This window comes from Capra hircus (genome assembly GCF_001704415.2).
Source record: "Capra hircus breed San Clemente chromosome X unlocalized genomic scaffold, ASM170441v1, whole genome shotgun sequence".
Lineage (NCBI taxonomy): Eukaryota > Metazoa > Chordata > Mammalia > Artiodactyla > Bovidae > Capra > Capra hircus.
Genome location: NW_017189516.1, coordinates 54,061,149 through 54,077,910, shown reverse-complemented (window position 1 = coordinate 54,077,910; position 16,762 = coordinate 54,061,149). Strand labels below are relative to the sequence as shown.

Below are 16,762 nucleotides of genomic sequence, written 5' to 3'. Positions count from 1 at the left end.
ACCAGTCATTTACACGCTAGAAGCCTGCACATTATCTTCCCCATTTATGATCACATAGGTGCTACAATCAGTACCTGTAGGATGTAGTGTTCAGTTCAGTTCAGTCTGAGTGAACTCTGGGAGTTGGTGATGGACAGGGAGGCCTGGCATGTATCAGTACCTTTAGGATGTAGTGTAAGAGGACCCAAATCTTCAGCACTTGGCAGCCATCTGTTGGGCCGGGAGGCACATGTGGATTGCAGTGCCTGAGAAGGGCAAATTTGACTTTGCCCTCCACACTTTATCTGATTACCTGCTGCTTAACAACCAAAGCAATTGGAAGGTTAACCTCATAACTGTATTTGGCCTCCTGTAGAGTCTTCACAGGTATGATTAAAAAATCATCATAGGTAATTATCCCATCCAGCAAATCAAGATAATTCAGGTTTATACCTCTGATAATTTTTCAGCGGAAGTTCAGACACCGGGTAAAAAGTGATTAGTTTTGAGTTGCAAATGTCAAAGTAACTTGAAAATAGACTCAAGGGACAGCTTCCCTTCCCTGATAGATAGCGCTATTACCTAAAAATTATGCCAGACACATTTTGTAACTGTTATTGTTCCTCCTCTTCTTTGTTCATCAACGCTCTTCTATTCACTGGGTGCATTCTATAAATGGACAAAATGCACAGTATTTGACAGTTGGAGGACCTGGAGTTTTCCAGGCTTTGCCACTGAATCCAAGATGTAATCAATTGTAAGTTATTTATTTAACACTATGAAAGAAAAAATGGCTCAAATTAAATTATGACATAAAACTTCGTAATTACTTTGAAACTTTTAGACTTAGATTTTAAACATAGATTTTAAGAATGCTTTGCTCTTATGCATACATCAAAAGGGACATACAAACAAAATAAACTTTTAATTCATAGAGATTTTTCAAATTGTCAAACTTTTTTAAAATTGTGTATAGATTTACAATGTTGTATTAGTTTCAGGTGTACAACAAAGTGATTTAGTTATATATATGTGTGTGTAAATGTATCAGTGTATGTATATACTTTTTCATAGTTTTTCTATTATTTATAAGATATTGAATATAGTTTCCTGTGCTATACAGTAGGTCCTTGTTGTCTATCTGTTTTATATGTAGTAGTGTATATCTGTTAATCCCAGCCTCCTGAATTATTCCTCCTTCCCCCATCTTCCTCTTTGGTAACCATAAGTTTGTTTTTAGTGTCTTTGAGTCTATTTCTGTTTTGTAAATAAATTCATTTGTATCATTTTTTTAGACTCCACATACATATAAGTGATATCATATGATATTTTCCTTTCTCTTTCTGACTTACTTCCCTTAATATGATAATCTCTAGATCCATCCATGTTGCTGCAAGTGGCATTACTTCATTCCTTTTTATGGCTGAGGAATATTCTACAGTATATACATACCACCTCTTTTTATCCATTTATCTGTCTATGGACATTCAGGTTGCTTCCATGTCTTGGCTGTTGTAAATAGTGCTGCTGTGAACATTGGGGTGCATGTATCTTTTGTTGAACTCTTAAGTTAATTTTCAACACCGAATTTCTGTGTCCATATTTTGCTTTTGTATCTACATTATACCATAGAAAATGTATGATCTTGTCTTAGTTCTGTTGAGAGCTTTAGTAATACAGCATTTCTTAAAATGACACTTCACTATTATTCTCAAGATTTTATTTCAAGCTGCCACTTTGGAAAATAAATTCTCCAAATGCTGATGCTGGTAAAGTCTTTCTTGAGATATGTAGGTAAAGTTTTCTGCAAATATGTGAATAACAAAATGTAACAGTGTTTCATCTACCTATGATTATCTTTCTTTCCTAGATCCCATAAAGCACTTGGTCATCGCATTGAAAAAAAAAAAAAAAAGGAGGAATTGTCATTACTCTTTTGATGACAGCTATTTTTTCTAATATCAGACTTACACCCTAATGCTGCTTTTCTGCCAAACTGTATTTGCAATGTCTTCATTTCTCAGTACCAAATCATAGAATAATCTGTGGAAGATATTTTAAATGCCAGTTAAGTTTAACATGTGTGGTAATAACAGAGCATAAATCAGTTGAAATGACAACAGTGTAAACACAATGATGAAGCTGGTGTGCCATAAATAACTACATGATAATGACCACCTATCTGGCTGCCAATATTTGTAAGATACAACCAACCACTCATCTCACATGTTAGTAAAGGAATGCTCAAAATTCTCCAAGCCATGCTTCAGCAATAAGTGAATTGTGAACTTCCAGATGTTCAAGCTGGTTTTAGAAAAGGCAGAGGAACCAGAGATCAAATTGCCAACATCCACTGGATCATGGAAAAAGCAAGAGAGTTCCAGAAAAACATCTAGTTCTGCTTTATTGACTATGCCAAAGCCTCAACTTTGGAAATATTAAAATGGGGTGATGGGGGTGCATCAGTATTGATAAAACACGTAGATTGTAACTAAAATCAAGAATGTGTTTAGATTATTTCACATAAGCCTCAGCTCCAGTGTGTCCACTTCCCTCTATGTGGGATCTTCAGTTCAGTCGCTCAGTCGTGTCCGACTCTTGGCAACCCCATGAATCGCAGCACGCCAGGCCTCCCTGTTCCATCGATCAACTCCCGGGGATTTCCCTTAAACTCATGTCCATCAAGTCAGGTGATGCCATCCAGCCATCTCATCCTCTTGTCATCCCTTCTCCTCCTGCCCCCAATCCCTCACCAGCATCCAGGGGTCTTTTCCAAATGAGTTAACTCTTTCGCATGAAGTGGGCCAAAGTATTGGAATTTCAGCTTCAGCATCAGTCTTTCCAATGAATACCCTCCTTTAGGATGGATTGGTTGGATTTGGATCTCCTTGCAGTCCAAGGGACTCTCAAGAGTCTTCTCCAACACCGCAGTTCAAAAACATCAATTCTTCAGTGCTCAGCTTTCTTCAGAGTCCAACTCTCACATCCATACATGACCACTGGAAAAATCATAGCCTTGACTACATGGACCTACGTTGGCAATGGAATGTCTCTCCTTTTCAATATGCTATCAAGGTTGGTCATAATTTTCCTTCCAAGGAGTAAGCGTGTTTTAATTTCATGGCTGCAGTTACCATCTGCAGTGATTTTGGAGTCCAAAAAAATAAAGTCTGACACTGTTTCCACTGTTTCCCCATCTATTTCCCATGAAGTGATGGGACCAGATGCCAGGATATTCGTGTTCTGAATGTTGAGCTTTAAGCCAACTTTTTCACTCTCCTCTTTCACTTTCATCAAGAAACTTTTTAGCTCCTGTTCACTTTCTGCCGTAAGGGTGGTGTCATCTGCATATCTGAGGTTATTGATATTTCTCCCAAAATCCTGATTCCAGCTTGTGCATCTTCCAGCCCAGCGTTTCTCATGATGTACTCTGCATAGAAGTTAAATAAGCAGAGTGACAATATACAGCCTGACATACTCCTTTCCTGATTTGGAACCAGTCTGTTGTTCCATGTCCAGTTCTAACTGTTGTTTCCTGATCTGCATATAGGTTTCTCAAGAGGAAGGTCAGGTGGTCTGGTATTCCCAACTCTTTCAGAATTTTCAGTTTATTGTGACCCACATTGTCAAAGGCTTTGGCATTGTCAATAAATCAGAAATAGATGTTTTTCTGGAACTCTTGCTTTTTCCATGATCCAGCAGATGTTGGCAATTTGATCTCTGGTTCCTCTGCCTTTTCTCAAACCAGCTTGAACATCTGGAAGTTCGCGGTTCACCTATTGCTGAAGCCTGGCTTGGAGAATTTTGATCATTACTTTACTAGCATGTGAGATGAGTGTAATTGTGGGGTAGTTTCAGCCTTCCTTGGCATTGCCTTTTTGGGATTGGATGAAAACTGACCTTTTCCAGTCCTGTGGCCACTGCTGAGTTTTCCAAATTGGCTGGCATACTGAATGCAGCTTTCTCACAGCATCATCTTTCAGGATTTGAAACAGCTCAACTGGAATTCCATCACCTCCACTAGCTTTGTTCATCGTGATGCTTCCTAAGGCCCACTTGAGTTCACATTCCAGGATGTCTGGCTCTAGGTGAGTGATTGCACCACCATGATTATCTGGGTCATGAAGATCTTCTGGTACAGTTCCTCTGTGTATTCTTGTCACCTCTGCTTAATATCTTCTGCTTCTGTTATGTCCCTACCATTTCTGTCCTTTATTGAGCCCATCTTTGCATGAAATATTCCCTTGGTATCTCTAATTTTCCGGAAGAGATCTCTAGTCTTCCCATTCTATTGTTTTCCTCTATTTCTTTGCATTGATTGCTCAGGAACGCTTTCTTTCTTTTTTTTTTTTTTCTTATCACTCCTTGCTATTCGTTGGAACTCTGTATTCGAATGCTTATATCTTTCCTTTTCTCCTTTGCTTTACACTTCCCTTCTTTTCACAGCTATTTGGAAGGCCTCCTGAGGCAGCCATCTTGCTTTTTTCTTTTCTTTTTTTGGGGATGTTCTTGCTCCGTGTCAGGTGTACAGGGTCACGAACCTCCGTCCATTGTTCTTCATGCACTCTGTCTATCATATCTAGTCCCTTAAATATATTTCTCACTTCCACTGTATAATTGTTAGTGATTTGATTTAGGTCATACCTGAATGGTCGAGTGGTTTTCCCTACTTTCTTCTTTTTACGTCTCAGTTTGACCATAAAGACCTCATGATCTGAGCCACAGTCAGCTCCCAGTCTTTTTGTTGTTGTTGTTGTTGACTGCATAGAGTTTCTCTGTCTTTGGCTGCAAAGAATATGATCAATCTGATTTCAGTGTTGACCGTCTGATTATGTCCATGTGTAGAGTCTTCTCTTATATTGTTGAAAGAGGGTGTTTGCTATGACCAGTGCATTCTGTTAGGGATTCCCTGCTGACTCAGAGGTTAAAGCGTCTGCCTGCAATGCGAGAGACCTGGGTTCTATCCCTGGGTCAGGAAGATCCCCTGGAGAAGGAAATGGCAACCCACTCTAGTATTCTAACATGAAGAATCCACGGGCAGAGGAGCCTGGTGGGCTACAGTCCACGGGGTCACAAGAGTCAGACATGACTGAGCAAATAGTCTTGTTCTTTTAGTCTTGTGCGTTCTCTTGGGAGAACTCTATTAACCTTTGCCCTGCTTCATTCTGGACTCCAAGATCAAATCTGCCTGTTACTCCAGGCGTTTCTTGACTTCCTATTTTGCCTTCCAGGCCCTATAATGAAAAGGCCATCTTTTTACTGTGTTAGTTCTAGAAAGTGTTGTAGGTCTTCATAGAACTGTTCAACTTCAGCTTCTTCAGCATTACTGGTCTGGACATAGACTTGGATTGCCGTGTATCGGATAGTTTTTCTTGGAAATGAACAGAGATCATTCTGTCATTTTTGAGACTGCATCCAAGTACTGCATTTGGTAGCCTTGTTGACTATGATGGCTGCTCCATTTCTTCTAAGGGATTTCTGCCCACAGAAGTAGATATCATGGTCATCTGAGTTAAATTCACTCCATCAAGTCTATTTTAGTTTGCTGGTTCCTACATTTTCGACGTTCACTCTTGCCACCTCCTGTTTCATCACTTCCAATTTACCTGATTCATGGAACTATCATTCCAGGTTCCTCTGCAATATTGCTCTACAGCATCGGAGATTGCTTGTATCACCAGTCACATCCACAACAGGGTGCAGGTTTTATTTTGGCTCCATCTCTTTATTCTTTCTGCAGTTATTTCTCCATTGAGCTCCAGTAGCATAGTGGGCACCTACTGACCTGGGGAGTTTGTCTTTCAGTGCCATATCTTTTTGCCTTTTCATGCTGTTCATGGGGTTCTCTAGGCAGGAATACTGAGGTGGTTTGCCATTCCCTTCTCCAGTGGACCACATTTTGTCATATCTCTCCACCATGATCCGTCCATATAGGGTGGCCCTACATGGCATGGCTCATAGTTTCATTGAGTTAGACAGGTTGTGATCCATGTGATTAGACTCTTTATTTTCTATGGTGGTGATTTTCAGTCCATCTGCCTTCTGATGGAGAAGGATCAGAGGCTTATGAAAGATTCCTGAAGGGATAGACTCACTGAGTGGAGTACTGGGTCTTGCTCTGATCCTTGAGGTCCTGCTTAGTAAATCTTTAATCCAATTTTCTGTTAATGGGAAAAGATTTATTCCTTCCCTGATATTTACCTGGGGCCAAGCTATGGTGGAAGTACTGAAGATAATGGTGACTTCCCTCAAAAGATCCCACGCATGAACTGCTAGAGTCCCTGTGCTTAACCCAAAACAGGCCACCACTGACCCACACCTTCACCCGCCGGAGACTTCCAAATACCCTCAGGCATTCCAGGATAGTCTCCTGTGGGGTCACTGGTCCTTTCTCCTGGGTCCTGGTGCACACATTACTGTTCTCCCCTCCAAGATTCTATTTCCCAGTCCTGTGTCATTTCTGGCAACTCTATGATGGGATTAATGGTGATGCCCTCCAAGAGGATTTATGCCATACCCACACCCAGAATCCCTGGCCCTTGACACTCCCAGAACGATCCTTCTGATGAAGCAGAATGGTCACTGCCCTCTTTTTCTACAAGACTGTGGAATGGGCTTTGACAGTGGGGAACTGTCCCGAAGAACCAAAGGTGACTCCATGTTGGAACTGTTTCTTTGACTTGCTTTTTGTTGCCATTGTTATTATCATCATACATTATGGCCTAACTCAGAAGACCCTAGCCTTCAGCCTGCCTGTTAACATGCCCTTTCTCAGCTCACAGGGAGATAAACTAACCCTGGTTAGTTTAATATTGACCCAGCTATGAAAAGAAGAACTTAACACGCACATTCCAGAGGGTGGCCAATCCTGACATGTTCTGCAAGACTGAGAATCCTTTGTGCTCCACTTCCTCACTGTCTCTAGCTCTCTATTCTGCCTTTTGAGTTTAGTTTGCCATATCTTAACCTCCCTCTTTCTCTGTAAAAGAACCTGGCCTCCAGACCCTGACAAGATGGTTACTTTGAGACATTGGTCTTCCATCTTCTCAGCCGACTGTCCAAAGAAAGTCATATTGCTTGTGTCCCCGCCTTTCTCGGATTCACTGGTCTGTCAGGAGGACAACTAGAGAGTCCACGTGCCATAACAAAAGATCCCAGCTATGTCAAAACAAAGATTTTGTGCTGCAACTAAGACCCGGCCCGGACAAATAAATGAATGCATATATAAATAAATACAATGTACATTTTTGTGATAAAGTTATATGCACAGGTACTTTCTTTAAAATAGTGGGCTTGTGTTCTATTGTCTCAACGTTAGACTCTAACTGCATTGCAACCTTGGTCGTGTATCCTTGAGGGAACCTGGAATTTTGAGTGGCCAAGATCAATAGCCTCCTTGTACTGTTTAGTTAGGAGTTGTGCAATCTAAGATGTAAAAACAATGGTTGCAGAAAAAAAGAGGCAGGTAAAACAAAATTAATAACCTGTCGTTAGAGACTTGTCAGTTCCAAAAACCTGAATAAATTTGAGGAGACCACAGGAACATGTACCAAGCAGTACTTAGTGTTATTTGGAGGGAGTTACAGCAGTAATGTTTTTTAAGCTGGTTTGTTTTTATTTATTAGTCTATTGCCTACATTTTGACCAATTAATGACAGTTAGGGTTCAAGGGCATATGAGTCCTTTCAGTACAAAGCAATAGGATTTTTTTCCTTTTATCAGTTACCTTAAGGATGAAAACTTTTTTCCTTTCTATTCTATCTTTTAATTGGTGGAGAATGCTTGACAATATTCTCTTGGCTTCTGCCATGCAACAAAGCAAATCAGCCATAATTATTATTAATCACCTCTTTTTTGAGCCTCCTCCCCTCACCCCATCTTACCCCTCCAGGTCATCACAGAGCGCCTCTCTGGACTCCCTGAGTTTCAGCAACTTCTCACCAGCTACATATTATTTGCAGGGAGGGAACACAGATGCAGATATAGAGAACAGACTTGTGAACACAGTGAGGGAAGAAGAGTGCTAAGACCAGTGGAAGCAACATGGTTATTACAACTGTTGCAATAATCTCTTAGAATAGCTAGTGTTTAATCTCCCCCTGATTGGCAGTTAGAAAGATCTTCCTAAGATAGGATGGTCCTAGGATACACTCCCTGGGGACACATGTTGCTAAGAGTCCAAAACGAAAACCTGGGAATGCTAGATATACAAAAGTAGAGATAGAAGGGCGATGATGGGATGATAAGGGGTGTGAGCTGGAGTCACATGACCACTCAAATTTATCTGTATCAGGGACTTCTCTGGTGGTCCAGTGGTCAGGATTCTGCCCTTCCCTCACACAGAGTACAGGGTCCACATAGGGTTCATCCCCATTGGGGAGCTAAGAACCTGCATGCTGCGTGCTGTAGTCAAGATAAAGAAACAAACAAGCAAAGAAGGAAAATTAGTGTCTTGATCAAAGACCAAAGACAGGAAATGGTTTCACGATATCCTGAGACATGAAAGCCTTCTATCACGCAGACTTCACAGCTGAAACTACGACAGGGTGATATACAGAGGAATGCATGAACAAAAGAGATAGCATGCTATTGCAACTGAAAGAAAAGAGAATAAAAGGAAAAAACATAGATATAATGTCGGTCCCCATGAACATGAAGGAAAGTGATCTCCTGAGGATGTGAGCTGAGGATGACCTTGAGATGACAAGCTCTCCTGAAAGTCTGACTTCAACCCAAATGAAAAATTCTGAACTCTAATTTTTCCCAGGAGAAGTTCTCACTTAGCTGACTCAGAAACCCTGAATCTCATCGTTTCTTCCTTTCTATACTCAGAACTTAACTGATCTTTTAATGTGTTTATTTGATAAATTCCCATGAATGAAGATGAAAGTGAGTTAAATTTGATAAAAAATTTTAAAAAATGACTCACTGTTTCAGTGACCTTGAGTCAGAAAATTTATTTTTTCCATTCAAAATTCTAAAAGTGGCAAGAACTGCTGTCCAGTACTTTTGCTCACTGGGAGAAACAACTGAGTTAGTGAGTAAATATTATATTACAGATTAAATGGGTAGAAGGTTGTCTGGAGAGAAATCACTGAAAATAAACTACTGGTGTGCATTCTTCAGATGACTTTAAGTGGCATTTTTACCAGGTCGTCCTCAGTAATTAGGAGGAAAAAGCCCACATTGGGGCAGGAGAAGGTGGTAAATGCTTGTGCTGACCTGTTCCCCACCTCAGAAAAATAGGAATATTTCCAAGGGTCTCTTAGGAAGTAATGTTCCCTTGGCTAAACCACACAGTCAATCTTTACTTTTAGAAAATAAATGTTAGACTGTCTCCACCACGTTAACAGAACCATGCAGAAGTGAGGCATATGCATCTTGGAGAGGTCATCTCACTTTTGGATCTCATGATGAACAGGAAAATAAATAATTGTCCCCTTGCAATATTGGATCTACTGCAATTTCTCACTTACTTTAAAGGTCAAATGCCCACATCTATATATGCTTCTCTGAAAACAAATATCATTATTAAAATGACAGAATGCCAGCAAAGTGTATCTCTGCCAACCAGGATCCTGAAGGTGCCTTCCGTTGCACCTGTGGTCATATGAGGAACAGCCATTGGCTCATGAGCTGTCACGCCAGCAGATGCAGGCGATAAAAGCGGCAGCAATTTTGCATCCTCTCCAACCACTGGGACACCCTCAGCTTCTCCAGAAGAAGGGCCACGAGAGTCAACAAGATGAAGGTTCTGCTGTGCAGTCTTGTCCTTAGTCTGCTTGTTGCCAGTCAAGGTGATGCTCAGATAGACGCCTCTCAGGTACCAGGGGCATTTGAATGGTGGTCCTAGCTTGGGAGGAAGTCTTAGTGAGTATTGATGTGAGTGTCCCTTTCGAGGTTTGGTCATGTGGACTGCTAAGTCTAGCCATGTCCCTGCAACTGAGAATTGCTCCCTTCATGGGCTCTATACCTGCTGTTTGTGATGTCTGTATCATCTCTCATGTTCACTACTCTTGTAAAATGGAAGGAAGACCACACAGCTGCTGGATTAGGGCTGTGGCATTTGACAAGATAGCTTAAGCTATCTCAGTAATACCTCAAGTATTTCCTTAATCTGACATGAGTTTTCCTATGATTTTATACCTAGGGCTGTGTTCGTAAAGATAGGTAACTTCGGCTAAGTGAAAGGGCAGGGAAACTCCTGAGGGATGATGTTGGGCAGAATTTGCAGAGATGGACTGCGATTTCTGAAGGGAATTTAACTTTTTAGTTCACAGGAAGATGGTTAACCTATTACATGGCAGCCAATAACATAGAGAAGATCACCGAGGGTGCGCCATTCTACGCTTTCATGCGTTACATTGAGTTTGATGAAGAAAATGGCACCATACTGATGCATTTTTATGTCAAGTAAGTAAAAATCATGCAAAAGGAAAACACCGGTAAACCCCCAACTGAGGGAGGGTGTGTCTTCCCAGTCTGCAGGGAGCTCTCTGGGTGGTAGAGGAAGACGCCCGGAGCTGTGAGGCTGGGCAAGTTCTCTGAGCTGGGGGGAAGGTGGTTCCACCGTGAGCCTCCAGGGAATGCCCTGAAAATTCTGCTTAGAGGGAGAACCCAGAAGCACTACTGGCATCAACTCAGTAAAGGAAAGAGGGACACGGCAGAGGGAAGAGGCTCGTGTCCTGGAGCCCACAGTCCCCACCAGGGGCTTAACTCCTTCCTGCAGAATTTGTAAGAGACAGTTTCCACTGAGCACAGAAGTGAGAGCAAGGGGAGAGCAAACAGTGAGCTCTGCCCTCGGGGCTTCCTCACGGGAGGTTTCATCACCACTGAGTTTCTCAAAGCCTTCAGAGCCCCTAGTGACGTTCCCAAGTCCCTTCCCAGGAGCCTCCCAAGGCATGTGACAGGAGTTCCATCCCTGGGTTGGGAAGATCCCCTGGAGGAGGAAACGGCGACCCACTCCAGTATTCTTGCCTGGAGAATCCCATGGACAGAGATGCCTGGAGGGCTACAGTCCAAGGGGTCACAAAGAGTCAGACAGGACTGAGCTATCAAGCACACACACACACAGATCCAAGTACCATTCATGGAATGGCCACTATACCAAAGACAGCTTCCTAGGAACATGCAAGTATGGCAGAAATCAACATATTTGCTCACCAATTATCCCCCCAAATGAGAACATGTAAACTCAGGTATGCATTGTGTGGAATAAAAATATCAAGAAAAGAAACAACTAAATGTTCTATGCTTGGAGACATGGCTTTATAAATATATATAACTGATTGACTGCAGCCATGAAATTAAAACATGCTTACTCCTTGGAAGGAAAGGTATGACCAACCTAGATAGCATATTCGAAAGCAGAGACATTACTTTGCTAACAAAGGTCCGTCTAGTCAGGCTATGTTTTTTCCAGTGGTCATGTATGGATGTGAGAGTTGGACTGTGAAGAAAGCTGAGCGCCGAAGATTGATGTCTTTGAAATGTGGTGCTGGAGAAGACTTTTGAGAGTCCCTTGGACTGCAAGGAGATCCAACCAGTCCATTCTGAAGGAGATCAGCCCTGGAATTTCTTTGGAAGGACTGATGCTAAAGCTGAAACTCCAGTACTTTGGCCACCTCAAGTGAAGAGTTGACTCATTGGAAAAGACTTTGATGCTGGGAGAGATTGGGGGCAGGAGAAGAAGGGGACGACCAAGGATGAGATGGCTGGATGGCATCACGGACTCGATGGATGCGAGACTGAGTGAACTCCGGGGGATGGTGATGGACAGGGAGGCTTGGTGTGCTGCGATTCATGGGGTCGCAAAGAGTCAGACACGATTGAGCAACTGAACTGAACTGAATCTTTCTGAAATCAATTTTACCTGGAATAAGAAATGGCAACCCACTCCAGTATTCTCTCCTAGTCTTAGCTGGTGGCTCCATGCTTAAGAATCTGTCTGCCAATGCAGGAGACATGAGCTCCATCTAAGTCTGGAGGGAAGCCACATGCCCGGGAGCAAGTAAGCCCATGTGCTATGATGACTGAGCCTTGGGCTATATGCTCTACAGGAGGAGAAGAAACCATGGTGAGAAATCCTGGCACTGCAACTAGAGAGTGATGACCCTTGCCCTCGGCAACAGAGAGCAGCCTGAGTGGCAAAAAGACACAACACACTCAGAAATAGAAACAGTTTTGTTTTTAAAAACAGTTATAAAAATTCTCCAGCACACCTCCTTTTCTTCAGTTCAGTTCAGTTCAGCCACTCAGTCGTGTCCGACTCTTTGCAACCCCATGGACTGCAGCTCGTCAGGCCTCCCTGTCCATCACCAACTCCCAGAACTTGCCTCAAACTCATGTCCATTGAGTCGTGATGCTATCCATCCATCTCACCCTCTGTCGTCCCCTTCTCCTCCTGCCCTCAATCTTTTTCAGAATCAGGGTCTTTTCCAAGGAGTCAGTTCTTTGCATCAGGTGGCCAGAGTATTGGAGTTTCCACTTCAGCATCAGTGTTTCCAATGAATATTCAAGACTGATGTCCTTTAGGATGGTGGGTCCTCCTTGCAGTCCAAGGGACTCTCAGGAGTGTTCTGCAACACCACATTTCAAAAGCATGAATTCTTCAGCACTCAACTTTCTTGAGAGTCCATCTTCACATCCATACATGACTACTGGAAAAACCATAGGCTCAACTAGATTGACCTTTGTTTGCCAAAGCAATGTCTCTGCTTTTCAATATGCTGTCTAGGTCGGTCATAACTTTCGTTCCAAGGAGTAAGCATCTTTTAATTTTATGGCTGCAGTCACCATCTGCAGTGATTTAGGAGCCCCCCAAAATAAAGTCAGCCACTGTTTCCACTGTTTCCCCATCAATTGGCCATGAAGTGATGGGACCGGATGTCATGAACTTCGTTTTCTGAATGTTGAGCTTTAAGCCAACTGTTTCACTCTCCTCTTTCACTTTCATCAAGAGGCTCTTTACTTCTTCTTTACTTTCTGCCATAAGGGTGGTGTCCGCTGCATATCTGAGGTTACTGATATTTCTCCTGGCAATCTAGATTCCAGCTTGCGCTTCTTCCAGCCCAGCTTTTCTCATGATGTACTCTGCATATAAGTTAAATAAGCAGGGTGACAGTATACAGCCTTGACATAGTCCTTGCCTGATTTGGAATCAGTCGGTTGTTCCATGTTCAGTTCTAACTATTGCTTCCTGACCTGCATACAGATTTCTCAAGATGCAGGTCAGGTGTTCTGGTATTCCCATCACTTGAAGAATTTTCCACAGTTGATTGTGATCCACACAGTCCAAGGCTTTGGCATAGTCAATAAGCAGAAGTAGATGTTTTTCTGGAACTCTCTTGCTTTTATGATGATCCAATGGATGTTGGCACTGTGATCTCTGTTCCCTCTGCCTTTTTAAAATCCAGCTTGATCATCTGGAAGTTCACAGTTTATGTGCATTTGAAGCCTGGCTTGGAGAATTGTGAGCATTACTTTGCTAGTGTGTGAGATAAGTGCAATTCTGCAGTAGTTTGAGCATTCTTTGGCATTGCCTTTCTTTGGGACTGGAATGAAAACTGACCTTTTTCAGTCCTGTGGCCACTGGTGAGTTTTCCAAATTTGCTGGCATATTGAGTGCAGCACTTTCACAGCATCATCTTTCAGGATTTCAAATAGTTCAACTGGAATTCCATCACCTCCACTAGCTTTATTCGTAGTGATGTTTCCTAAGGCTTACTTGACTTCACATGCCTGGGTGTCTGGCTCTAGGTGAGTGATCACACCATCGTGATTATCTGGGTCATGAAGATCTTTTTTGTAGAGTTTTCCTGTGTATTCTTGCCACCTCTTCTTAATATTATCTGCTTCTGTTATGCCCATACCATTTCTGTCCTTTATTGAGCCCATGTTTGCATGAAATATTCCCTTGATAGCTCTTATTTCCTTGAAGAAATCTCTAATCTTTCCCATTGTACTGTTTTCCTCTATTTCTTTGCACTGATCACGGAGGAAGGCTTTCTAATCTCTCCTTGCTATTCTTTGGAACTCTGCATTCAAATGGGAATATCTTTCCATTATTCCTTTTGCTCTTTGCTTCTTTTCTTTTCACAGCTATTCGTAAGGCCTGCCCAGACAGAATTTTGCTTTCATCTTTCAGTGTCCTATCTTTTTGCCATTTCATACTGTCTTTTTCTTTTCTCATCATCAAATTTCTACCTCTAGAGCCATAGATTAGACAGATCTGCACTTTCTAAATTTTCTGGATCTTCATGCGAGAAAAACACGCTCTATGAATCATTTTCCCCACCTTCCATCACTCAGCACAATGTTTAAAGCAGTTGTCACTGTCTGCATATGCAAAGAATCACGTTTTCCATGCCAAATGAAAGGAGTTTGTCTGCTCAGATAAAATTGTGTGTATTTGAAGTTATATTGGATAATTGTTGTGTTCCCACTTTGTGGTTGTTTTTCAGTGATTTCTATGCATTTCAGTTCCCTAATGACTAAGAGGGCTTCCCTGAAGCTCACTTGGTAAAGAAACAATCTGCCTGCAACGCAGGAGACCCCAGTTCAATTCCTGGGTCAGGAACAACCACTGGAGAATGGAAAGGCTACCCACTCCAGTATTATGGGCTGGAGAATTCCATGTAATGTATAGGCCATTGGGTCACAAAGAGGCAGAAATGACTGAATGACTTGCACGTTCACTTTCAATGACTAAGAACACTCACCACACTTCACTGTGGGCATTCTTTTCCAAGGTGTCTGTTCAAAAATTAATCCAGTTCCTGTAGGATTATTTCTCTTTTAGTATTAGTTTCACGAAGATTCTTTATATATGCCAAATACCCCTTTTTTCACATACATGTGCAGAGGACATATGTGAAGCCACTTCCTCTTTTGTTACAAAGGTAATGATATATACTTATCATATATTATATGCATAAATTTCTTCATAACATATAAGGACATCAAGTGTACTTAAGTGTTTTCTTGTGCAAGTGTCTTTGTGAGTGTGAAATGTGTCTGTATACAGATATGTGTCTTTCAGGTTTAATCCTCATATTGGTATTGTGGTGGAGGAACACTGTGCATTTGGAGAAAATTAAACTTTTTTTTAAATTTTGTGATTTTTGGCTCTCGTACTGTCTACTGAGGGCTTCCCTGGTGGTTCTTATATTGTGTAATGAGGCCTGGGGGATCTCATATTGTCTCATAAGGCCTGATGGCTCTCATACTGTCTACTGAGGGCTTCCCTGGTGTCTCAGAGGGTAAGAAATCTGCCCGTAATACAGGAGACCCAGATTCGAAATCTGGGTTCGGAAATTCCCCTGGAGAAGGAAAGGGTAACTCACTCCAGTCTCCTTGCCTGGAGAATCCCACGGACAGAGGAAGAGACTGGCGGGCTACAGTCCATGGGATCGCAGAGAGTCGGACACAACTGAGTGACAAACACTTCCACTTTCATTGTCTAATGACTCACTGCCAGGGTTGCGACAATCCCTCAGGTTTGTCATGATGCCTATGTCTCTCTGTTTTCAGAAACTATATATATAAAGGAAAACTTCATTCTTTTCCTTTCTTCCTAAAATTCTAGATTTCTCTATGTTTATTGGCTTTACACCTGACCTGTTTGTATCTGCAGGTTGTCATTGTAACTACTAGTCAGATTTAGTGTGTAGAAAAACCATCCTTGTCACTTGACAGTGACTGCATATGAGACAACATATTTTGTCCCTTTTGAAGGTCAAATTGTTCACCAGCACTGAGGTGATACCTGACACATATTCTTGGGTGTCATACAGAAAGAATGCTAATTATACATCAAATTTTTATTGTCTTACTCAACTAACTTGAATATGCTTTTTTTTTAAGGGAGAATGGAGAATGCATAGAAAAATATGTCTCAGGCACAAAGGAAGGAAACTTTTATGCTGTTGACTGTAAGTATGAACGTTTCACTGGAAAGAGTACATTCAGGTAGAAATCTTGGTCTCATCTTTCTTCAATAACCCCATACATCTGAATTCTGCTCCTACTAAAAATCAGAGGTCAGGGACTGAAACGTCTCCCCTCAATGGAGTGTAACTCAACGAGACCAGATCCAGACATCCTAGACTGTGAAGTTAAGTGGACTTTATGAAGCATTATATGAACAACATTAGTGGAGGTGACAGAATTCAAGCTGCGCTCTTTAAAATCCTAAAAAACAATGCTGTTAAAGGGCTGCAGCAATGTGTCAGCAACTTTGGAAAACTCAGCAGTGGCCACAGACCTGGAAAAGGTCAGTTTCCGTCTCAATCGCCAAGATGGAAAATGACAAAGAATGTTCCAACTACCACACCGTCGGGCTCATTTCTCATGTGAGCAAGGTACTGCTCACAGTCCTACAAGTTAAGATTCAGTAGTACATGATCAGACAGCTTCCAGCCGTATAAGCATGATTCCGAAAAGGCAGATGAACCAGATCAATTCACTGGATCATGGAGGATACAAGGCAATTCTAGAAAAAAAAAAAAGAAAACATTTTTTTTTTCTTTCTGCTTCATTGACTATGGTAAAGCCTTTGACTGTGTGGATCACAACAAAGTGTGGAAAATTCTAAAAGATATGGGAATACCGGATTGCCTTACCTGGCTCCAGAGAAACCTGTATGTGGGTCAGTCAGCAACAGTGAGAACTGGACATGGAACAACAGACTGGTTCCCATTGGGAAAAGAGTACAAGATATCCTCATGTGGCTTCTATAACTTATATGCAGAGCACATCATGCCAAATGTCATTCCAGCTTGAA

General features: G+C 41.8%; 1 protein-coding gene across 1 annotated transcript; it reads left to right on the top strand.

Moving 5' to 3' along the window:
• Positions 1-9,680: 9,680 nt before the first annotated feature.
• LOC108634312 (odorant-binding protein-like) lies at positions 9,681-15,952 on the top strand. Its single transcript, XM_018043712.1, has 3 exons — positions 9,681-9,802; positions 10,253-10,392; positions 15,844-15,952. Exons 1-3 carry the CDS (start codon positions 9,725-9,727, stop codon positions 15,950-15,952), a joined length of 327 nt encoding a protein of 108 aa, XP_017899201.1. The 5' UTR covers positions 9,681-9,724.
• The last annotated feature ends 810 nt before the right edge of the window (positions 15,953-16,762 follow it).